At 55.5% G+C, this 20,130-nt stretch overlaps 1 protein-coding gene across 3 annotated transcripts in view; it reads right to left on the reverse strand.

Annotated features, from left to right (window-relative positions):
* Positions 1-4,249: 4,249 nt before the first annotated feature.
* The window catches only part of IGHMBP2 (immunoglobulin mu DNA binding protein 2), a 33,042-nt gene continuing 17,161 nt past the window's right edge, over positions 4,250-20,130 (reverse strand). For all 3 annotated transcript variants that reach the window (XM_065686729.1, XM_065686731.1, XM_065686730.1), the window contains 8 exons: positions 19,704-19,878; positions 14,416-14,598; positions 13,848-13,966; positions 12,126-12,220; positions 11,600-11,723; positions 8,296-9,420; positions 7,529-7,692; positions 4,250-4,740 (listed from right to left, as the gene is read on the reverse strand). In XM_065686729.1, the coding sequence (XP_065542801.1) occupies positions 4,543-4,740; positions 7,529-7,692; positions 8,296-9,420; positions 11,600-11,723; positions 12,126-12,220; positions 13,848-13,966; positions 14,416-14,598; positions 19,704-19,878 (2,183 nt within the window). In that variant the 3' untranslated portion in view covers positions 4,250-4,542. The remainder of the gene's footprint in view (positions 4,741-7,528; positions 7,693-8,295; positions 9,421-11,599; positions 11,724-12,125; positions 12,221-13,847; positions 13,967-14,415; positions 14,599-19,703; positions 19,879-20,130) is intronic.

The raw sequence follows: 20,130 nt of genomic DNA on the forward strand, positions 1-20,130 counted from the left end.
TGGGTCCATGTGGTTCCAATGGGTGACCATGGTTGCACTGGGTCAGTGTGGTTCCAGTGGGTGATTGTGGCTCCAATGGGTGACTGTGGTTGCACTGGGTCAATGTGGTTCCAATGGGTGACTGTGGTTGCACTGGGTCAGTGTGGTTCCAATGGGTGACTGTGGTTGCACTGGGTCCATGTGGTTCCAGTGGGTGACTGTGGTTGCAATGGGTCAATGTGGTTCCAATGGGTGACTGTGGTTGCACTGGGTCAGTGTGGTTCCAGTGGGTGACCGTGGTTGCACTGGGTCCATGTGGTTCCAATGGGTGACCATGGTTGCACTGGGTCAATGTGGTTCCAGTGGGTGATTGTGGCTCCAATGGGTGACCGTGGTTGCACTGGGTCAATGTGGTTCCAATGGGTGACTGTGGTTGCACTGGGTCAGTGTGGTTCCAATGGGTGACTGTGGTTGCACTGGGTCCATGTGGTTCCAGTGGGTGACTGTGGTTGCACTGGGTCAATGTGGTTCCAATGGGTGACTGTGGTTGCACTGGGTCAGTGTGGTTCCAGTGGGTGACCGTGGTTGCACTGGGTCCATGTGGTTCCAATGGGTGACCATGGTTGCACTGGGTCAATGTGGTTCCAGTGGGTGATTGTGGCTCCAATGGGTGACCGTGGTTGCACTGGGTCAATGTGGTTCCAATGGGTGACTGTGGTTGCACTGGGTCAGTGTGGTTCCAGTGGGTGACTGTGGTTGCACTGGGTCAATGTGGCTCCAATGGGTGACTGTGGTTGCAATGGGTCAATGTGGTTCCAGTGGGTGATTGTGGCTCCAATGGGTGACCGTGGTTGCACTGGGTCAATGTGGTTCCAATGGGTGACTGTGGTTGCACTGGGTCAGTGTGGTTCCAGTGGGTGACTGTGGTTGCACTGGGTCAGTGTGGCTCCAGTGGGTGACCGTGGTTGCACTGGGTCAATGTGGCTCCACTGGGTGACTGTGGTTGCACTGGGTCAGTGTGGTTGCACTGGGTCAGTGTGGCTCCAATGGGTGACTGTGGTTGCACTGGGTCAATGTGGTTCCAGTGGGTGACTGTGGTTGCACTGGGTCAGTGTGGTTCCAGTGGGTGACTGTGGTTGCACTGGGTCAATGTGGTTCCAATGGGTGACTGTGGTTGCACTTGGCCAGTGTGGTTCCAGTGGGTGACTGTGGTTGCACTGGTTCTGTGTGGTTCCAGTGGGTGGCTGTGGTTGCACTGGGTCAATGTGGTTCCAGTGGGTGACTGTGGTTGCACCGGGTCAGTGTGGTTCCATGGGTGACTGTGGTTGCACTGGGTCAATGTGGCTCCAATGGGTGACTGTGGTTGCACTGGGGGGGACCGTGGCTTTTCTGGGGTGCTTCAGAGGGATTCTGGTGCCAAAACGTTGCCAGTGAGGATGGCGAAGGAGAGAAACGGCAGCAGACCAAGGCCATCACTGCAGGTCGGTTTCCTTCCATCTCAAGCAGACTGAGCCCCTGCCCCTGCAGCCGGAGGGCCCCTCCGGGATGAGCCATCAGCTGGGGGCAGCTTTTCCCACCCCAGCCCCTTTTCCCAGCTAAAGCAACCTTCAGGGCTGCTCCCAGCACCCAATTCCTGCTCTCTGAACACAAATGGTCAGTGAGAAAATGAACATGGGCCGGCTGCAGTGTGCGCTCGCAGCCCAGAAACCAACCGGATCCTGGGCTGCATCCAAAGGAGCGTGACCAGCAGGGCGAAGGAGGTGTTCCTGCCCCTCTGCTCTGCTCTTGTGAGCCCTCACCTGGAGCATTGTGTGCAGTTCTGGTGTCCTCAACATAGAAAGGACATGGAACTGCTGGAACAAGTCCAGAGGAGGCCACGAGGACGATCAGGGACTGGAGCACCTCCCGTATGAAGACAGGCTGAGGAAGTTGGGGCTGTTCAGCCTGGAGAAGAGAAGGCTGCGTGGGGACCTCAGAGCAGCTTCCAGTACCTGAAGGGGGCCTATAGGGATGATGGGGAGAGACTCTTCATCAGGGACTGCAGTGACAGGACAAGGGGTAACGGGTTCAAACCGAAACAGGGGAAGTTTAGATTGGATCTAAGGAGGAAATTCTTTCCTGTGAGGGTGCTGAGGCACTGGAATGGGTTGCCCAGGGAGGTCGTGAGTGCTCCATCCCTGGCAGTGTTCAAGGCCAGGTTGGATGAAGCCTTGGGTGGGATGGTTTAGTGTGAGGTGTCCCTGCCCATGGCAGAGGGGTGGAACAAGATGATCTTTAAGGTCCCTTCCAACACAAACCACTATGATGCAGCTTGGGACTGGTCTTGGGTCAGTGGGATTGAGTGCGCCCACAGCAAGTTTGCTGATGACACCAAGCTGTGTGGTTCAGCTGATATGCTGGAGGGAAGGGATGCCATCCAGAGAGACCTTGACACGCTTGTGAGGTGGGCTGATGCCAGCCTTATGAAGTTCAACCATGACATGTAGTGACAGGACGAGGGGTAACGGGTTAAAACTTAAACAGGGGAAGTTTAAATTGGATCTAAGGAGGAAATTCTTTCCTGTGAGGGTGCTGAGGCACTGGAATGGGTTGCCCAGGGAGGTTGTGAGTGCTCCATCCCTGGCAGTGTTCAAGGCCAGGTTGGATGAAGCCTTGGGTGGGATGGTTTAGTGTGAGGTGTCCCTGCCCATGGCAGGGGGTTGGAACTGGATGATCCTGAGATCCTTTCAAACCTGAACTATTCTATGAGTCTAAATCTCACGACTGGGAGGTATTTTTATGGCCCCCAGTCCTGGAATCCCGCCTGGATTTGCTCATCCCAAAGCTCCCTCCTTTTACCCAAAGTCTGGGTGCAGACGGGAACGTCCTGGCCCCGTGACCTAAGGCAGACTCCAGAGATCCCAATTTCACCATTTTTAAGCCCAGAACCTGTTTCAGGGGGAAGGGAGAGGAAAAACCTGGCTCCTGGCTCCTGCCCCCAGTGAGGGCCCTGGGTCAGCTCTGGGGTGTTGAGGAGCCGATGGCCGCGCTGTTTCCCAGATGGAGGGCTCTGATGGAGCCCCCCCCCATGGCATGGGATGCTCGCGGGACTCATCTCTTGCTCCCACCTGCAGCATTCCAGCAGGAAGCAGGGCAGCCGGGGGGGCTGGGGCTCTTTGCTCACCAGGAATGGGTGAGCGCGGTCGGAGGAGGTTGTTTGAAGGCTTTGAGCAGGGAAAAGCATGTGAATGAGCCGTGTATCCTGGATTAAAGCAACCCCTCCCGGGCTGGCGGGGATTCTCCTTCCTGCTCCTCTCCCTTCCCTGCCTGACCTTCCTTCGGGATGAGGCTGCGATTCCCATCGCGCTCCCCCCTTGCAGGCACCGCTCTGCTCATTCCCGTTCCTCACAGATGCCCTTCTCCCATGTTCCATCCTCTCCTCCCGGCCCAGCCCCGGAGCCCCGTGTCCCATTGCTGCCAGCCCGGCCGGTGCCATCCTGCCATGAGCAGCCCCAGGATGGGGGCACGAGCCGGGGCAGCACAGGGCTGCCCAGGGTAGGGGCTGGGCCGGAGCCATCAAGGAGAGGGGATAGGGCAGGGGCTGCTGCATGGATGGAGAGGTACTTGGAGATGAGGATCGACAGGCAGAAAACATGGGAGATGGATCAGTTTTGGGGGTACAGGATCAGGGAACAGACAGGGACAGGGGAGGCTGAACACGAGGCTCCCTCCTGCCTACATAAACCTCGCAGGGCTGGACCTGCCTTTGCCACTGTGGAGCTTCCCTCGGGCTTCCCAAGGAGCTTGGCAGGAAGGGAAGGACAGGGAAAAGCATCTGCATCCCCTCTGATGCCCGGGAAGGGAAGAGCAGGCAGTGAGCAGGGAGAGACCCCACCAGTGCAGTGCTGTGAGGGCAGGCAGTGGATAGCGGCTCTCCCACAGGGTGTTTTGGAGCAGCTCACGATGGTGATGGCAGGGTCAGGACCTGAGGCCTCTCCATCCCCACAGAGCAGGACTGAGCCCTGCATGGGCCACTTCCCACAGGGATGCAGCCCTGGCTGCTGTGTGGACACACCAGTGTCCCTCTGACAGCGCCAACCCTCCACCAGTGCCAGAGGATTGCTGGGCTGGGGCAGTGGAGCTGCAGCACCCACTCTCTCGTCACATTCCCTGGATGCTCTCACATTCCCTGGAGGAGAGGCTCATGCGGGGCTTTCAGCTCCCCTCATCTTCCTGCTCCCAGCCATTTCTCTTCTTACCGTAGCAGGAGAAACACCACAGGGGCAGGTGGTTGCTTTAGGGCTTCCATAGACATCTTTACTGGCACTCTCCAGCCTCTCCCTGTACATCCATCACTTTGCCAATGAGGATAACCAGGACAAACTGAGCTGCTCTCCTTCCTCTGGCTCAGCTCTGTGGTCCAGGGAGACCCAGGGACCCTTTATTGAGGCACGATGGCTCCAGGCTCTGTCACCACCTGAAACTGAGAGCTTCACCTTCCTTCCCCTCTGGAGCTTTAGCAGCACCTTTGGCTTTCACAGCCTGACCCGTGACTTCAAGGCTTAAGGAAGCTGCTGAGCTCCTTCACTTCTCCTTGTCCCTCTTCTTGCTCTTCCTCTGGCTCGTGAGCTCGCTGAGCTTCTTGTCCAGGCGCCGCTGGAGATGGGCTCTCTTGGCCGGGTCCAGGGAATTGTCCTTGGAGCCGCTCCGGGGATACAGGACCCCTTCCCTGCTGATGCACTGCCGCGCCTGCGCCTTGGCCTTGTCCCCACAGCCGTGAACCTGGTGGGGAGAGAACAGACACCGGTGGGAAACAGGGAATGTGATCACACATGTGGGAATGGGGTGGTTTTACTCCCGGAGCCCGGAATTCCAGTTGCTTTGCACCCCTCCAAAAGCATCTCCCGTTTATTTACAGCTCCTCTAACAGAGAACAAGAATGTAAAGGTGATTTTTCCTTATCTGGAATGTGCAGAGTGGGAAAACAATCCCCTTGGACAGTGTAAGTGCCTCCTCCAGGGATCCATGTGAACACCTGGATCCTCCTTGGTTCTCACATGAGAGCCAGGAATAAACCAGAGCTCCTGATCATGTTCTCTGCTAATACAGAGAGACCTGAGGGAGAAAGGAGTGAAACAGGACAAGTGACTCGGGGAATAAGAAGAGATCTTTTCAGCCATTCTCTGCTGTTCAGTGTGAGCAGATCTGTCCTCTGCCATGAATTAAAAAGCTTCCAGTACCTGAAGGGGGCCTATAGGGATGCTGGGGAGGGACTCTTCATCAGGGACTGCAGTGACAGGACAAGGGGTAACGGGTTCAAACTGAAACAGGGGAAGTTTAGATTGGATCGAAGGAGGAAATTCTTTCCTGTGAGGGTGCTGAGGCACTGGAATGGGCTGCCCAGGGAGGCTGTGAGTGCTCCATCCCTGGCGGTGTTCAAGGCCAGGTTGGATGAAGCCTTGGGTGGGATGGTTTAGTGTGAGGTGTCCCTGCCCATGGCAGGGGGTTGGAACTGGATGATCTTGAGGTCCTTTCCAACCTGAACTATTCTATGATTCTGTGCAGGCAAACCTTCACCAAACCCAGCCTGGGCTGAAGCCAAAGGCCCTGCTTAAGGTTTAAGCCAAGTTCAAACCACCCTGCATCATCTCTACCAGGTAGGATCCCAGCCCATCCTGCTGTGACACACCTCCCTGCCCATGGAGCAGGCTGTCAGTGGCTGGAACAGCCCATGGCTCCTGGCCAGGATGGGGACTGCTGAGCCCATTGCCCAACCTAAACCAGCTGGAGCTAAGAGACCCACGAGACCAACCTTAGAAGAGGCAGTGACCCCACCTCAGCAGGGGCTGGAGCACAGGCATCGGCCGGTGGGATCTGCTGTGCTGCGCTGCATGGAGGGGGCTTCAGCAGCTAAAGGGGAACACGAGTCATAGAATCCCAGAGTGGTTTGGGTTGAAGGGACCTTAGAGATCATCCAGCTCCAACCCCTGCCACAGGCAGGGACCCCTTCCACTGCAGCAGCTTGCTCCAAGCCCCTGTGTCCAACCTGGCCTTGAGCACTGCCAGGGATGGGGCAGCCACAGCTTCTCTGGGCACCCTGTGCCAGCGCCTCAGCACCCTCCCAGGGAAGAGCTTCTGCCTAAGAGCTCAGCTCAGTCTCCCCTCGGGCAGGTTCAAGCCATTCCCCTTGGCCTGTCCCTACAGGCCCTTGCCCAAAGCCCCTCTCCAGGTTTCCTGCCGGACCATTTTGGTATCTCCCTTCTGAAGAGGGACCAGAAGCTCCAGCCCCTCTGTGATGGCTCCAGGCATGTGCTGGAGCCCCGCTTAGGGCCAGGCAGGGGTAGGAGGTCTCAGGCCATTTCACACTGAGCCTGATAACATCTGGAAAACGAGCTGAACGTTGAAAAGCAACACCAACTCCGTGACAGGATTTCACCCTTCCAATGGCTTCCCACCGGAGCCCTCATTGCCATTCAGCAGAGAGAGGTGGTTCTGCAGGAAAGAAATTTATGCCCGCACTGGATTGTGAATGACCATAAATACAGTGATTCTTTGCCATGGAAACAGATAGTGCCTGACAGGGGAGCATCCATGTGGAGGATTTATAGGTCAGCTGCTAAATGTTGCTAAGCTCTGCACAGTGAAGAGCTATGCCTGAGGGATGCAGGATGAGGACGATGGGCACAGGAGGCTGCAGCTCAATGGACAATCATCACCTCTCAGCTCGTGTCCGTGTCACAGCCACGTCAGCTCTGCCCACAGGACTCAGACCCTGAGGCCAGCTTGCAATGAGCATCACGCTGCCAGGCCTGGAGGCTTGAGCTGGCTGCCTGCCTCGGCACCCCAACAGAAAGCTGAAGCCTGACATCACTTTAACTGTAGTTTCCTTCCTTCCTTCCCAGAGCTGGGAGGAAAGGGCTGTCAAGCAGCTACGGGTGAACAGCAAGAAGCTGCTGGTTCAGTGGCCATCGCACTCCCATGTTGATGCAGGAGGTTACAGGGCTGCTGAGATGCCTGATCAAGAGTCCTCCACCGCAAGAAAGCAGAGCAGAGGAGGCAGAGGGACTCCTGTCACTCGGGTATGGATGGGAGCTAGAGCTGAGTCTGCACCGTGTGGAGCAGCTCAGCTCCAAGCCAGCACAACACTTAAGGAAATGCCTAATTGCTGCTCTGTGTGGCTCAAGCCTTGCTCCTAGGCTGCAGAGGGAATCAGCCGAGAACTGGGAATGGTGTCCAGGCTCCCTCCAGTCAGTGCCTTAGGCTCACACCTCTTTGTTTCTCCTCTCTGCCTTGCTTTATGTGCACAACCCGGGAGTGTAAATCAGAATCACAGAATGGTTTGGGCTGGAAAGGACCTTTAGATCATCCAGTTCCATCCCCCTGCCAGGGAACGGCACAGGAGGGCACAGAGCAGGAGAAGGAAGCAGCGTGCAGAGCCCAGATGTTAACATCCGCCAGCCCTTCCTCCTGCATCTCCAAAGCTCTGCCAGAGAGGTTCTGCCTTCCATCCTCCCAGGGAAACCCTGCCTGGGAGCCCCCCCATCAGCCCCCTCCCCTGCAGCCCCTGTACCTCGGGGATGCGGTGGCTGAGGCAGAAGCGGCGGTGGCAGTGGTGGCAGAGCTGCCCCAGCGTGGTGACGCTGGCTGTGCAGCGGGGGAAGCCACACGTGTTGTCAGCTTTCACGGCAGCAGAGATCAGGGCATCGATGTCTTCTTCTGCCTCCGCTGGTTTGCCTGGGGAGCAGAGACCGCACTGAACCACCTGCACAGACACTGGGAATAACCCCAGGGCACCCATCACTGCGGCCTGGGCTGGGGAGCAGCACCATGAGCTTGTTGGCAGGGACTGGGATTTCAGGCCCCTGTCGTTCACAGGCATGAGCTCAGGGCTCCCGCCTGCAGGGTGCCTGGGTGCCCCACCTCTGCTAAAAGGGAAGAGGAAGGGATGTGTCTGCAGGAAGAATGGCAGCTCCTGGCTGTTTGCCTCTGCCTCTCTGTTTAGGAGGCAGCCACATCCTCCACTGTGGGCCAGATACTCCTCTTAGTTCCTCTCCCTACATTTGGGAGCCTCCAATTCCTGAGCCTGGGAAAAGGGTCCCCAGTGTTTTCCCTTTGAGCTAAGAAATGTGCAACACCCCTTCCACAGATGCTGCAGCCAAGTGATGCATGTTCCTGCCAGTTCTCACAGCTCTGCAGTGACAAGCATCAGAGTGCTTTCCAAGAGCCACATCCCATCCTCCATGCACACAGACAAATCCCAAGGCCTGGAGGCAAAACCACGAGGGTGAAGCAGCACAATCCATTCAAGTAAGCCCCTTAATTGTGCTGGTTACCTACCTTTGCCTTCACCTTTGTCTTTCTTCCTGCTGCTGGCCCTGGGCTCCTGAGCCTTCCTCGCTGCCTCCTCCCGCTTGGCTTTCTCCCTCTGAACTCTCTCGAGGTGCAGGGCTTTCAGGTCCACTTTCCCCGAGCCCTGGCTGCTCCCTCCTGGCTCAGCAGGGGCAGGGCTTTCGCTGCTGGGATGCTGTGGCTGAGGAAGGGGATGCTGTGGCTGAGGAAGGGGATGCTGCTGCTGAGGAAGGGGATGCTGCGGCTGAGGAAGGGGATGCTGCTGCTGAGGAAGGGGATGCTGCTGCTGAGGAAGGGGATGCTGCTGCTGAGGAAGGGGATGCTGCGGCTGAGGAAGGGGATGCTGCGGCTGAGGAAGGGGATGCTGCGGCTGAGGAAGGGGATGCTGCTGCTGAGGAAGGGGATGCTGCGGCTGAGGAAGGGGATGCTGCGGCTGAGGAAGGGGATGCTGCGGCTGAGGAAGGGGATGCTGTGGCTGAGGAAGGGGATGCTGCTCCCCGGGGAAGGTGGCCACAGGCAGTGCCGGCTCCGGGGGCTCTTTCCTGCGGACGCTGATGAACCGGTCCCTGCCCTCCCCGGTGCTCCCGTGCTGCAGCCCCAGCTCCTCGGCCAGCTGATGAACCAGCATCCGACCGTGGGCACTGAGGGACGGGGGGAAATCCAGCTGCACCTCACTGCTCTCCAGGAAGGCCTCCAGCATGGCCCTCAGGCTCTCAGCACCACCTCCTGTCTTGGGGCTCTTCCTCCCAGGCCCACTCGTGCCCGGGGGGGCCGTGCCGCTCCGTGCTCCCGGCTGCGGACGCGCTGCTCCGGCTGCTGCTGCCCTGCGCTTCCCCGCCGGCGGTGGCTGCGGCTTGGGGCTGGGCCCCGCAGGCAGCTTTGCCGCCCGCTGCCGCTCGCTCTGCCCCTCCGGAGCGCAGCTCTGGGGCACGAGGTCGCCGAGGTACTCGAAGGCCGAGCGCACGTCCCCGTGCTGGCTGGCGTGGGCCAGCAGGCGCTGCAGGCAGGGCTGCCTGCCCACCGTGCCCGTGTCGCAGAGCAGGGCCACGTGGCGCCGGGCGCGCGTCACCGCCACGTTCAGCCGCCGCTCCTCGGCCAGGAATCCCAGCTCACCTGGGGGGAAGAGGGAATGGGGCTCTCAGCACCTGAAGGAAGGGCTCCAGGGCTGGAGCCCCAGCACGCAAGGGTTGCTTTGGAGGCAGCGGTTACAGGTGCGGTCCCTGGCTCACACCATTGACCCTGTTTCACCACCCGCAGAGCCGGAGCTCCAGGTCCTGGGCTCAGGAGGAGGAGGATGGCACACGGAGAGGAGAGATGTTCTCCTGTGGGGCCCGCACCACCAGGTCTGGCTGGGACCCGGCAGCAAATGCCATGTGGAACAACGGGGAGAAGGCTCACATTGCAATACACAGGAGCTGCAGGTAAAGAAATCCCCCCTGTCCTATACCTATAGCTATTACCAGGAGTGATGGGTTCAGACTTAAACAGGGGAAGTTCAGGTGAGCTCTTAGGCAGAAGCTCTTCCCTGTGAGGGTGCTGAGGCGCTGGCACAGGGTGCCCAGAGAAGCTGTGGCTGCCCCATCCCTGGCAGTGCTCAAGGCCAGGTTGGACACAGGGGCTTGGAGCAAGCTGCTCCAGTGGAAGGGGTCCCTGCCCGTGGCAGGGGTTGGGGCTGGGTGATTTTAAGGTCCTTTCCAACCCAAGCCATGCTATGATTCCATGCACAGCCCGCACGTGTCTCCAGGCTCTCGGTGGTTTAGGTAACAGCTATTGAGGCAGCTCTGCAGGGTTTGCTTCTGGAAGAAAAGCAGCGAGAGCTGGCGAATGCCCAGATGAGTCAGTGAGGCTCAGCTAAGTGAGAAGGGTCCCGTGGGCAGCTACTGAGTTCCAGCCCCTGGGGATACAGAGCAGAAGCAGCTCAGGTCTCTGCTGGCACAGCGACCAGCCTGGCTCTGGTTCTGCCCTGCCTTGCTGTGTCTGGGCAGCGCAGTTGGTGCTGCCTTTGAGGAGCAGGGGGTGAGGGATCCCCTCTGGGCTCTGCAGCTTAGAGAGTGTTTGGGGTTTTCAGTTCCTCTGGTGTGGTTTTGCCTGTTCAGGGGCAAGTTCAGCTCCTCTGATGGGGCAAGGGGGCTTCCCGCTGGATTAGGAATGGCTGGTCCAGGTCCCTGGCCTCCTCTGAACTGAGAAATGCAGCTGCAGAAAGGGGCTGGCTTTCTCCCAAGGGCACCAACATCATCCCCTGCGCCCTGTGCAAACCAGAGCCGTGCCCAAACACCACGAGAAGCTCCCAGGGAAGCCAGTGATTCCTGCCCCACAGCTGAGCCTTGGCTGCTGGCTGTGCACAGGAAGAGGTTGGGGACACCCACCTTCATGGGGACACCAGCTCCTCCAAGCAAAGGCGAGGTGAGTCACTCCCGGATAAGACCTATTCTTAGTCCTGCCCCACCTCCGTTCTCCCCCAGCGCTGCTTTCCTGGCTCCAGGCTTTCTAAAAACACCACAACCACCTCCTCCTTCCATGCATGCTTTCCTCTTTCTTTTCCTCCCAGACATCAGCACTCCCAGCCCATTCCCACTGCTTCATCTCCAGCAGCAAAGGCAAGGAGTGCAGCAAGGGACGTGTGTCTCTGGAGGGGGAAAAGGGCAGTGATCCATGCACAGGACAGAGGTGGTTCATGAGGGGTCCCCCGAGCTGCCCCAGAACCCTTCAGCACCTCCAAAGGAGCCTCCTGGCCCCAGAGCAGCAGCTTTTACCCAGCTCTTACCTCTGGCTGCAGCCGCTGATAGGGAAGAACTTGATTTTCTGCTCTAGATTTTGCTTCCCACAGCAGCATGCTCTGTGCAGGACCTGCACTGCCAGCTCCCCCTTGCCTTCCTTAGGGAGCTGACCCAGAAGAGGCTCCAAGCCCAAGAAATCACCTCCCAGGTTTTCACCCTTCGTGGGACATGCTTAGCCCTGCAGCGAGCATGGTGCCAACTGTCCTGCCCTGCTTAGCATCCTCGTTTAAATCACTTCTGAGGCCTCAACAGGCTGGAAACCTCCAGGCTAAGCCCTGGCCTCCTCTCCCTGCTGCCTCTCACGGAGCCTTCCCCTGCACCTCTGACAGCTGAGATGTTCCTTTGTAAAACCCCAAAGGCTGAAGGGAAGGCTCCTGCAGTGAATCAGTTCAAAGTGCCAGAGACTGTCAGAACTGCAATTAAACCACTTGGCAACGTGACGAGAGACCTCTCAGCAATCACAGTTCCCACTTCTGTCCCGTTCCCCATGGAATAACTGCAGCAGTGAGCCTCACCTTTCCTGTTGGATCTCACGAGCGACAGGATCACCGCCTCTTTCTCTCTTCCTTGGAAACCATCGACTGATTTGATTTCTAGCTCTGGGTAGCTGTGGCCAAGGTGCTCTCTCAGCATGTCCACCTGGAAAACAGGGCATGGGTGTCTTTGGAAGGAAAGCACAAAGTGAAAAGGATGAAAATTGAGCTGTTTCGGTGAAGTCCTTCCTCTCAACCCCCAAGGATGAGCTCTCACATCTCCCTACCTCTGGGAGATGTGAGACTCCTGAGATATGCTGACTCCTGAGGCTGGAAGTGGAAAATACCCAACTAAAACCTCTTCATCCCATGGCCTCAAGCTGCTTCTGTGTGCATAACTTGGCCTCAAATGCTGATTATACAGTTTGGTTCTGCTGACTTCCCCCTCCATGTCTCTGAGGGTGTTCTGGTATCACTGCTGGAGCTGTCAGGGTTTGAATGCAGCTCCATGTGCCTGCTCTGAGTGCACGCAGCAAGAGAGAGGAGATGCAGGAGAGGGGCAGCTCACCTGCAGGTTGTAAGGGGCTACCACAGCGATGTCTTTTGCCTTCACACCAGCTTCCAGCAAGGCTCGGATGTGCAAACCAGCCAGCTGCACCTCCCCTAGGGCAGAAGCAGAGGGGTTGGTGAGGGGAACAGGCGGCTGCTGGGCAGCGGCTGAAGGTGTCACCTTGGATAAGCTGTGGCTCAGGGCAACTTCCCCATCTCCCCTTAAACAGCAAGGAAAGGCCAAGGGACCTCCTGCCTGCAGCATTCCCAGCCTGGCTTGCTCAGCTCGATGGAGCTCCACAGCCTCATTCCCAGGGCTGCGCTGTGCTTGCTTCCTGCCTTTCCAAGTCATCAGCTCACTTAAGCTGAAGAGCTTTGTGAGCAGCACTTGGCTTTCCTGGCTTTATTAATCCAAAAGATCTGTGCTAATCCAGGCAATGGATTATTCTCCCTTTGAAGCTAGACCCTAGACCCTGCTATAAACTCAGTTCTTCACTGCAACTGAACCCTCCACCCTCCCTTTCATTCTGCCTTTCAAGTCCCTGCACTTCTAAACCCCTGTGACCACATCAACACGCTCCATGCCCAGATCCGTGTGCTCAGACTCCCCATGGGCTGTTTGGGATGGGGCTGCTTCAGAGGGATCTGATGAGGACAAGGTAAATACAGCTGTGAACTGTTCCACTGGTTCATTGGCTGGACTGGTTTCACCCTCTGTTTTACAGCAAAACACAGGTATAAAGCCCAAGACTCTGCACTGTGCTGCTCCAAAAGGCTGCCTCCCAGGTCTGGGAGATGGGCATTGAATCCCCTGCTCAAAATCTATGAGTTATCTCTGACAGGTCTTTCTGGCTCTCCATGGCGGGACAAGAGCCTTTCCCTGGATTTGGTTTAAGGAAAACAAGAGCCACGTCAATACTCGTGGGATTTCAAGCAAAAGAAGCAAAAGATATTTAAAGTGGTAAAAACTGTGCTTGGATTTTACAGTCCCTTTTCCCATCTTGCCAGAAAGGGACTTGAAGCCTCAGCATCTGTTGCTGGCATCAGATCTGCACCAGGGAACAGAGGAAAACAAATGAGTCCTGGAGCAGCAGCCTCAATGCTAAAAAAGCTCTTTGGCCACATGAAAGTGATGGCAGGAAAGCCTCAGGCTCAGCCACCGGGAGAAGTGCAGCAGAAGCCAGGCAGGGGTGGCTGCAGTAAGTGGGCTGTCAGATGAAGCACCACGTTTTGGACAGCCCCTGCTGCAGAATGGCTGTGGAGCAAGAACGTACACTCCATCCCCATCATGAAACCTGTATTTTAAGTCAAAACCAGCAGGAACCTCAATGTCTTCGGAATACTCCTGGAGAAGAGCTATACAGGACTTCACGAAGGGAGCACATCCACACTCTTCCCAGAACAGGCTCATGATCTGCCTTATGTTATTTGTGTAAAGCATCTGTCGCAGGGATCCTCCACCCTATCCCAGTCCACAGCATGGAGAAATGTCTCTGCAAGGGAGCAAGGCAGCCAGTGTGGCCACCCACAAGCTGGACACAGTCATTGTGATCCTGTGGCCACTTTGCTCTGGCTCAGAGTCCTTTGAGCTTGAGGATTTGTGGAGGAAATGGTCTCTCAAGCAAGGCTGCCTGGGGATCCCACCTTCCCTGCTACCTGCTCTGGAGGGGACATCTCTGGGATGTGGATCACCAAGCCCATGGGAAGCTGAGGGCCAACAATATACTCTAAACAACGGTACCTGGATTCCCCTTGGACTGTTCATCTTCCAGTTCCAGCTCAAACAGGCCGCAGCCAGCGGTGTCTATAAGCAGGAAGGGAGTTGTGGTCTCCTCTGTGGAGGTGACGCCCGGCAGGTCCCTGCACAAGGAAAGGGCCAGTGAACATGAATATTACACCCCGGGGATGATCAGCTGCAGTGTTCTCACTCCTCCCACCACCACTGTGAGGACAGGGGGAAAACAGATGGATCTCTCTTCTGAGGGATGAGGCTGCAGGGCAACGGGGGTGTTGTATGGGGTGAAAAGGCAGAAGATTGGCTCTAGAGGTGGTGAAGAATGACAGAAACTGAACACTGAGGTCCCTCTATCCTGCTCCACCAAGCTTTGGTGCCCTTGCATTTGCAGTGCTGCTGCTGAAGACCATGTTACATACAGCAAGAGCCAAGTGGGGCCCTTTAGCTCTGGCGGAGTCATAGAACCACAGAGGCCAGGAGGAATGGCAAACCCATCACAGGGAAGGACAAACCCTGCATGTGGTGGATGAAAACCCCATCTCTGCTCATAAGCCAGGGAAGGGCAGTGACTCACTTGAGCAAGTGCTGGGCTACGGTGGGGTGCGCAGTGAGGCGGCCGCCGTAGAGCTCAGAGGATGCCCACTGCATGATGGCCTCGTGCATGCGGTACTGCACCGTCAGCATCCTCACCACCTTCTGCCCGTACCTCCCGATGAGCCGCTCCATCAGGCTGAGGGCAAGGCCCTTGGCAGCAGCCCTGCAAGGGAAAAGCAAGTCAGAGGTGAAGGTCTGCTGGTCCGAGGTACAGGCATAACACTCTTTGGGCTAAAGACTCCATCAGGCAGAGCTGCAGCTGGAAGTGAACACGGTGCTGATGCAGAACTGGCAGGAAACCCCTGGTGTTCTTTAACAACAACTATCCTGAGGTGTTTCTTGTAATGACACACAATAAAGTGCGGCAGAGGCAGCAAACCCCAGCAAGCCTGAGCAAGAAATGCCCTTCCATGCACGAACAGCGTTTCCTCCGCAGGGATCTACATGAGGTTATAGATTGAATTAATATGAGCCATTCAACTGCTCGCAAATCTTTCACCTGATAACAAATTTCCTATTATTTTACCACTCAATTATTCCTACAATCAAGGATTTCTTGGCCAAAACAGAATCCTAAGAGCACTGAGCAGAAGGGGGTTTAAGTAGCAATTGCGATAGAGAAGTTAAACTGGAAAAGGTTGGACAGACCCACACATCTGATGCTCAGGAGAACCTACTTTAAAGTACCTAAAGTAGAGCTAGGAAAGCTGAACTGATCAGAATAAGCCCAGAGCCCCCAGGATTTGCTGCTAACCTTCACCTTGCTTCACATGCAGGAAGAGGCTGCACTTTGCTCAGATGCACCTTCCTGGTGATGGGGGTACAGGGTAGAACCCAGTGAGGACGAGGCCCCGCTCTCTGCACAGGTAAGGTTTCCTCCTCCAGCCCTTGAAGAAAAGCTGCACATTACAGCGATGGCTGCAGCTAAGTGGAACAAAGTATTTCAGGGGCTTTGGTGCCCAGTGTGCTGTGAAATACCCTCTATGTGCTGGGTGTGAGCGGTCAGCCTGCCTGTGCATGTCAGAAGGATCATTACCAGGGGAACAAGAGGGACGGATGGAGCTGTGCCACCAGTCATGCTGCATCTTTTCTTATTCCATCTCTGGGTTTCTTGTCTCCCCCCTTAGAGACAGAAGGAGTCGTTGCTGTGGCTCTGATCTCTGCTGTGCACCACTGAGTCTGGACAGCACAGTCTGCATAAGGATGTCACTGTGTTTTCCTACCCCATTAAGCTCTTGGATGGCAAAATCAGACTGAGGCTGTTGTGGACACGCAAAGTATCAGCTGCCCTTGGCTGGGCCTCCCTGTCCTGCTATCGTTTTAAGAGGTTTCACACACAGGTTAAGTGAGGCTGTGCAGAATTCCCCCTTTCTCTCTGGACAGTGTGGATGTTGTTTAATCCTTACAAGCAGGATGGAGGAGGGTGGCTTGTTCTTACCAGCTGTGGGGGCTACCAAAGAAATCCAGGCCCTGACACTTGCTCTGCACTGACCAAGTGAGAGCAAATCCATTTGGACCTGAAGGCAAAGCAGTAAACTTCTGAGCATGGAGGACTCACACATGGATGTGGGATGTGGCACATCCAGACCCACTGCTGACTAACAATGGCAAAATACTTCTGTGCCTGTCTAAGAAGCTAGTTGAGAGCCAGAGGCCTGAGAAGTGTTGCAGCTGCCTCAGAGTGTAAGAACAAATAAATAAATCAAAGCCCTGATGTGGAGACAAATTAATGAGGATGTCAGAAAAGGATGGAGTGAGGAATGAAATGAAAACAAGGAAACAAATGTTCCTGTCAGAGCAGAGAGTGTCCTGGCACTGAGATGTCCCTGGGAGCGAGCCAGAACCCAGCAGGAGGCTTGGAGCTGATGTTCATGAGCTCTGGAGCAGCAGGACTGGTACTCACCATCACTGGGAGCTCTTTCAGAAGAAACCCACCCAGCAAGGACAAGGTGCAGTGAATGCACTGTGAGGGGCGGGGGGGGAATGTCATCTGCATCCTGAGCTAACTTCAGTATGGCAAACAGCAACAAAGAGGAACAGCCTCCAGACTGCATCAAAACTCCCCTGGCCTCAAGTGGAAACAAACTTGATGATAATCACAGAATCCCAGCCTGGTTTGGGTTGGAAGGGACATTAAAGCTCCTCCAGCTCCAACCCCTGCCATGGGCAGGGACCCCTTCCACTGGAGCAGCTTGCTCCAAGCCCCTGTGTCCAACCTGGCCTTGAGCACTGCCAGGGATGGGGCAGCCACAGCTTCTCTGGGCACCCTGTGCCAGCGCCTCAGCACCCTCACAGGGAAGAGCTTCTTGCCTAAGAGCTCAGCTCAGTCTCCCCTCGGGCAGGTTCAAGCCATTCCCCTTGGCCTGTCCCTACAGGCCCTTGTCCCAAGCCCCTCTCTATCTCACTCAGCCCTAGGAGCCACCACAGGTTTCCTGTATGCTGTGGGATGAAATGGGGAGAGTGACCCTTCTGTCCTCTTCACGCTGTTCATTCAGACCAGAGCAGAACATACACCTCCCCTAACACAAAAGGGTATCAGTTGGAGTCTCCCAGTGCTAATCAAGCCTACTTCAGTAACAAACACAGAATGCTGGGTTTTCTCTGGTCCCTCCTGCGTGGCTTCTCTGGCAGGCTCTGCTCTGGTTGAGTTCATCTGATGCTTTCCCCTAACGGCAGGGACAAACTCAGGTCTCACCTTTGTTATCTGGTTTTACAGAGCTGGACATCTCCCAGACTCCCACTGGGCTGGATTTGCCTCACACCAGCTGGCAGGTTTCAGGAGTTACTCAGGGATTCAGCTGAAGATCAGCCGGTGCAGGGAGCAGCATCGCAGCAGCTTTGCCTTTTGGGCTAGAACAGAGACTTGCTGGAGAGAGGCAGCACTGGAGGCACAGCCCATCATTCCCTGAGCAAGCTGAAGGCAGCTCGGCTTTTTGCACTTCATCTTCCAGAAGGCAGCTGCCTGTGGGGCAGAGCTCTGGTGCCCAGTGCCTGGGTCATGGACCTGCCAATGCCTCGAGCAGTGATGCTGTTTAGTGAAGCGAGCTTTACAGGTGCTAATCCATTGTCAGCCCCACACATAACTCTGAGCACTGACTCACATACACGCTCTGCTCTATTCTGGTTTGAATCTGTTGTTAATCCTTAAACATCCCTAAGGTTTCTCATGCAGAGCTGATTACCCCACATGAGATGGGAGCTGCCCTCACCACTGCCTGCCCTGCAGCTGCTGAGGCTGAAGAGTCCAAGATGTGGCTCCATGCCACCCTCTCTCTCAGTTTTACACGGAGCAGTGCTTTGTAGAGGTGGGATTTTAAAAACCTGGGAAGAACCCATGCAAAGTGCCAACAAAACTGTCAGGCTCCTTCTAAACTCTTCCACTGGGAACAGTTTTGGTATCTGACACCAGACTGAATCATTCCCTATGTGGTGTAAGCACAGGAGGCTCCAGCCCTGACCTGCTTCTCCCTACCCTAGCCTAACAATGCTGTCCCTCAGCCCAGAGCACAGCCTCTCCTCAGCTCCCTTGGTTGGCCATCTGCCTTCTGCATGGGGGTAATGGTATTTATTCCCAGTTTTCAGATGGGAAAACCCAGGCAGGGTCACAGCCTGCAGCCTCCCTGTAAATACAGGTGAGAGCAGGGGGGTCTGGCCAGGCTTTGCACAGCCCTGTCACCCCAGCAGGCAGTGCAGGAGTGTGCCCATCACCTGCAAGCAACAACGTGTGCATCTGAGAGCAGCAGAATGAGAAGATGACACAGCACCCTGGTATCTGCACCATCTCTTCCCTCTGCTGGGAGCTGCTGCCTCCCTGGGGTTTCATTTCCTTCTTCAAGATTCAAGAGAGACAATAGATATGTATCTATCCAGCTTGTTATTCTTTGGAAGCAGGAGAGAAGGTTATGAAGTGAGCCCTGTTTGCTCTGCACGATGATGGCTCAGTAATGTCAGATCTCAGGTTAGATAAACACGTGCAGGTTTATAGCCTGAACTACCCAAGGGCTCCCCACTAATACTTGGAGTACGTCCTTGAAGCACAGGCAATTTACACCAGCCACAGACTAATTGTACTTGATAGGTGTTGTAGGTATGGGGAGGTTGGCTAATTGCTGTGCTGTGTGGTGACACAGCACCTCACTGAGCCAACTCCAACAGTAAGAACACATTAAATAAATCCAGGTGGAACCACAGCAGCAGATTTAATAAAGAGAAGACTTGGATTGAAGTGAAATGAGCTGGAATCCACTGTGCAGAGCCTGCAGAAGCAGAGCAGGGAGCCAGGCCACAATTCCTGCCAGGAACAAGGGGGCTTTGTGTAGGAAACCAGATCATCCTTCTTAAACCCAACCATTCTGAAGTGTAGGTACCAGTCCTGGTCAGTGAAACTGGAATTCACGTGGGGTTTGTTCACCTTTGCTTACCATTCCACTAGTTTGATGTGACTGCTTCAAGGTGGGTTTTGAACAGGTTTTCCAGCCACTCTCAATATTGGTTTGCACAGCAGAGAAAATGAGAACTCAGGTAAGTGCTGCTAAGTGGAACTGAGAAGGGGCCTCTGCTGCTGACAGGTCTCTCAGGAGAAAACATCTGTCAAAGCACATGCAATCTTGAGTAATCCAGCAGCAGTGCATAGTGCAAGTACTGCTCACTATAGAGAAAACCAGAGCAAACAACACAGGCCCCTGTGCTGCTAAAGGAGCACAGCAGTGTCCCATAGAATCCTGGACTGGTTTGGGTTGAAGGGACTTCAAAGCTCATCCAGTTCCAATCCCCTGTTTCTACAAAACTCAATCGCATGCAGACTCCTGCAGCCCAGGTCTCTGCTCCGGCATGGATGAGAGCCTTAGAGAGACCTTTGAGACTTCCCAGCTGCTCCAGAGGCTGAAGGCTGCCTCCCAATTGCTCTCCCTGTCTGCACACTCAGACCCCTGCATGCCCTGGAGCTGCTGCCCTGCAGGCACCCAGCAGCACAAAAGGCCACTCTCCAGCACCATGGAACTACACACACTTTGCTCTTAGGTGACCAGTCAGCAGCAGGTAGAACAGCCAAGTGTCATCTCCTGACCCTGCTTAGATGGAGCCATGTTACACTTGAAGCAGGGTTCATCAGTAAAGCAGGATGGATGTAACAGGCAGCATGACTCAACCCAGCTCATGGGGATCCCAATAAGGAACCCACACTAACAAAATGTCTTCACATTGGAGGCATTCAGAAGCATTTGGCTGCATAAACAGCAGGAGGACCCAGGACCATGACCTGCTCCTTACTTGTGGGAGATGATGGTGGGGGGAAGCTGTTTGTGGTCCCCGGCCAGGATGCACTTGGGAGCCTTCAGCAGAGGTATCCAGCAGCTGGCTTCCAGCGCCTGAGCACACTCATCTATCACCACGAGGTCAAAGTGGTTGTCAGGAAGCAGCTTCAGGGGGCCCTCAGAGGAAGCACCTATGAAAGGAGAAGGGGCAGCTCAGCAGGGGAGGCACAGAGAGTACAAACCAAACTGTGCAGTTTTGTGACAGAGAGAGGCAGTTAAGATCATGTTTCTTTGCACAGATTTAGGATTTCAGCCCTGCAATCCATTCCAAACACACACTCATCTGTTTATGTCAGAATTGGTTTTACCAATTCCTGTTTGTCCTATTTAGCCCTGGCATCTGGGCCCCGGAGCTTCCAAGTTTCTTTGCAAACACCAGAAAC

This window comes from Lathamus discolor, chromosome 6, assembly GCF_037157495.1.
Source record: "Lathamus discolor isolate bLatDis1 chromosome 6, bLatDis1.hap1, whole genome shotgun sequence".
NCBI classification, from domain to species: Eukaryota; Metazoa; Chordata; class Aves; order Psittaciformes; family Psittacidae; genus Lathamus; species Lathamus discolor.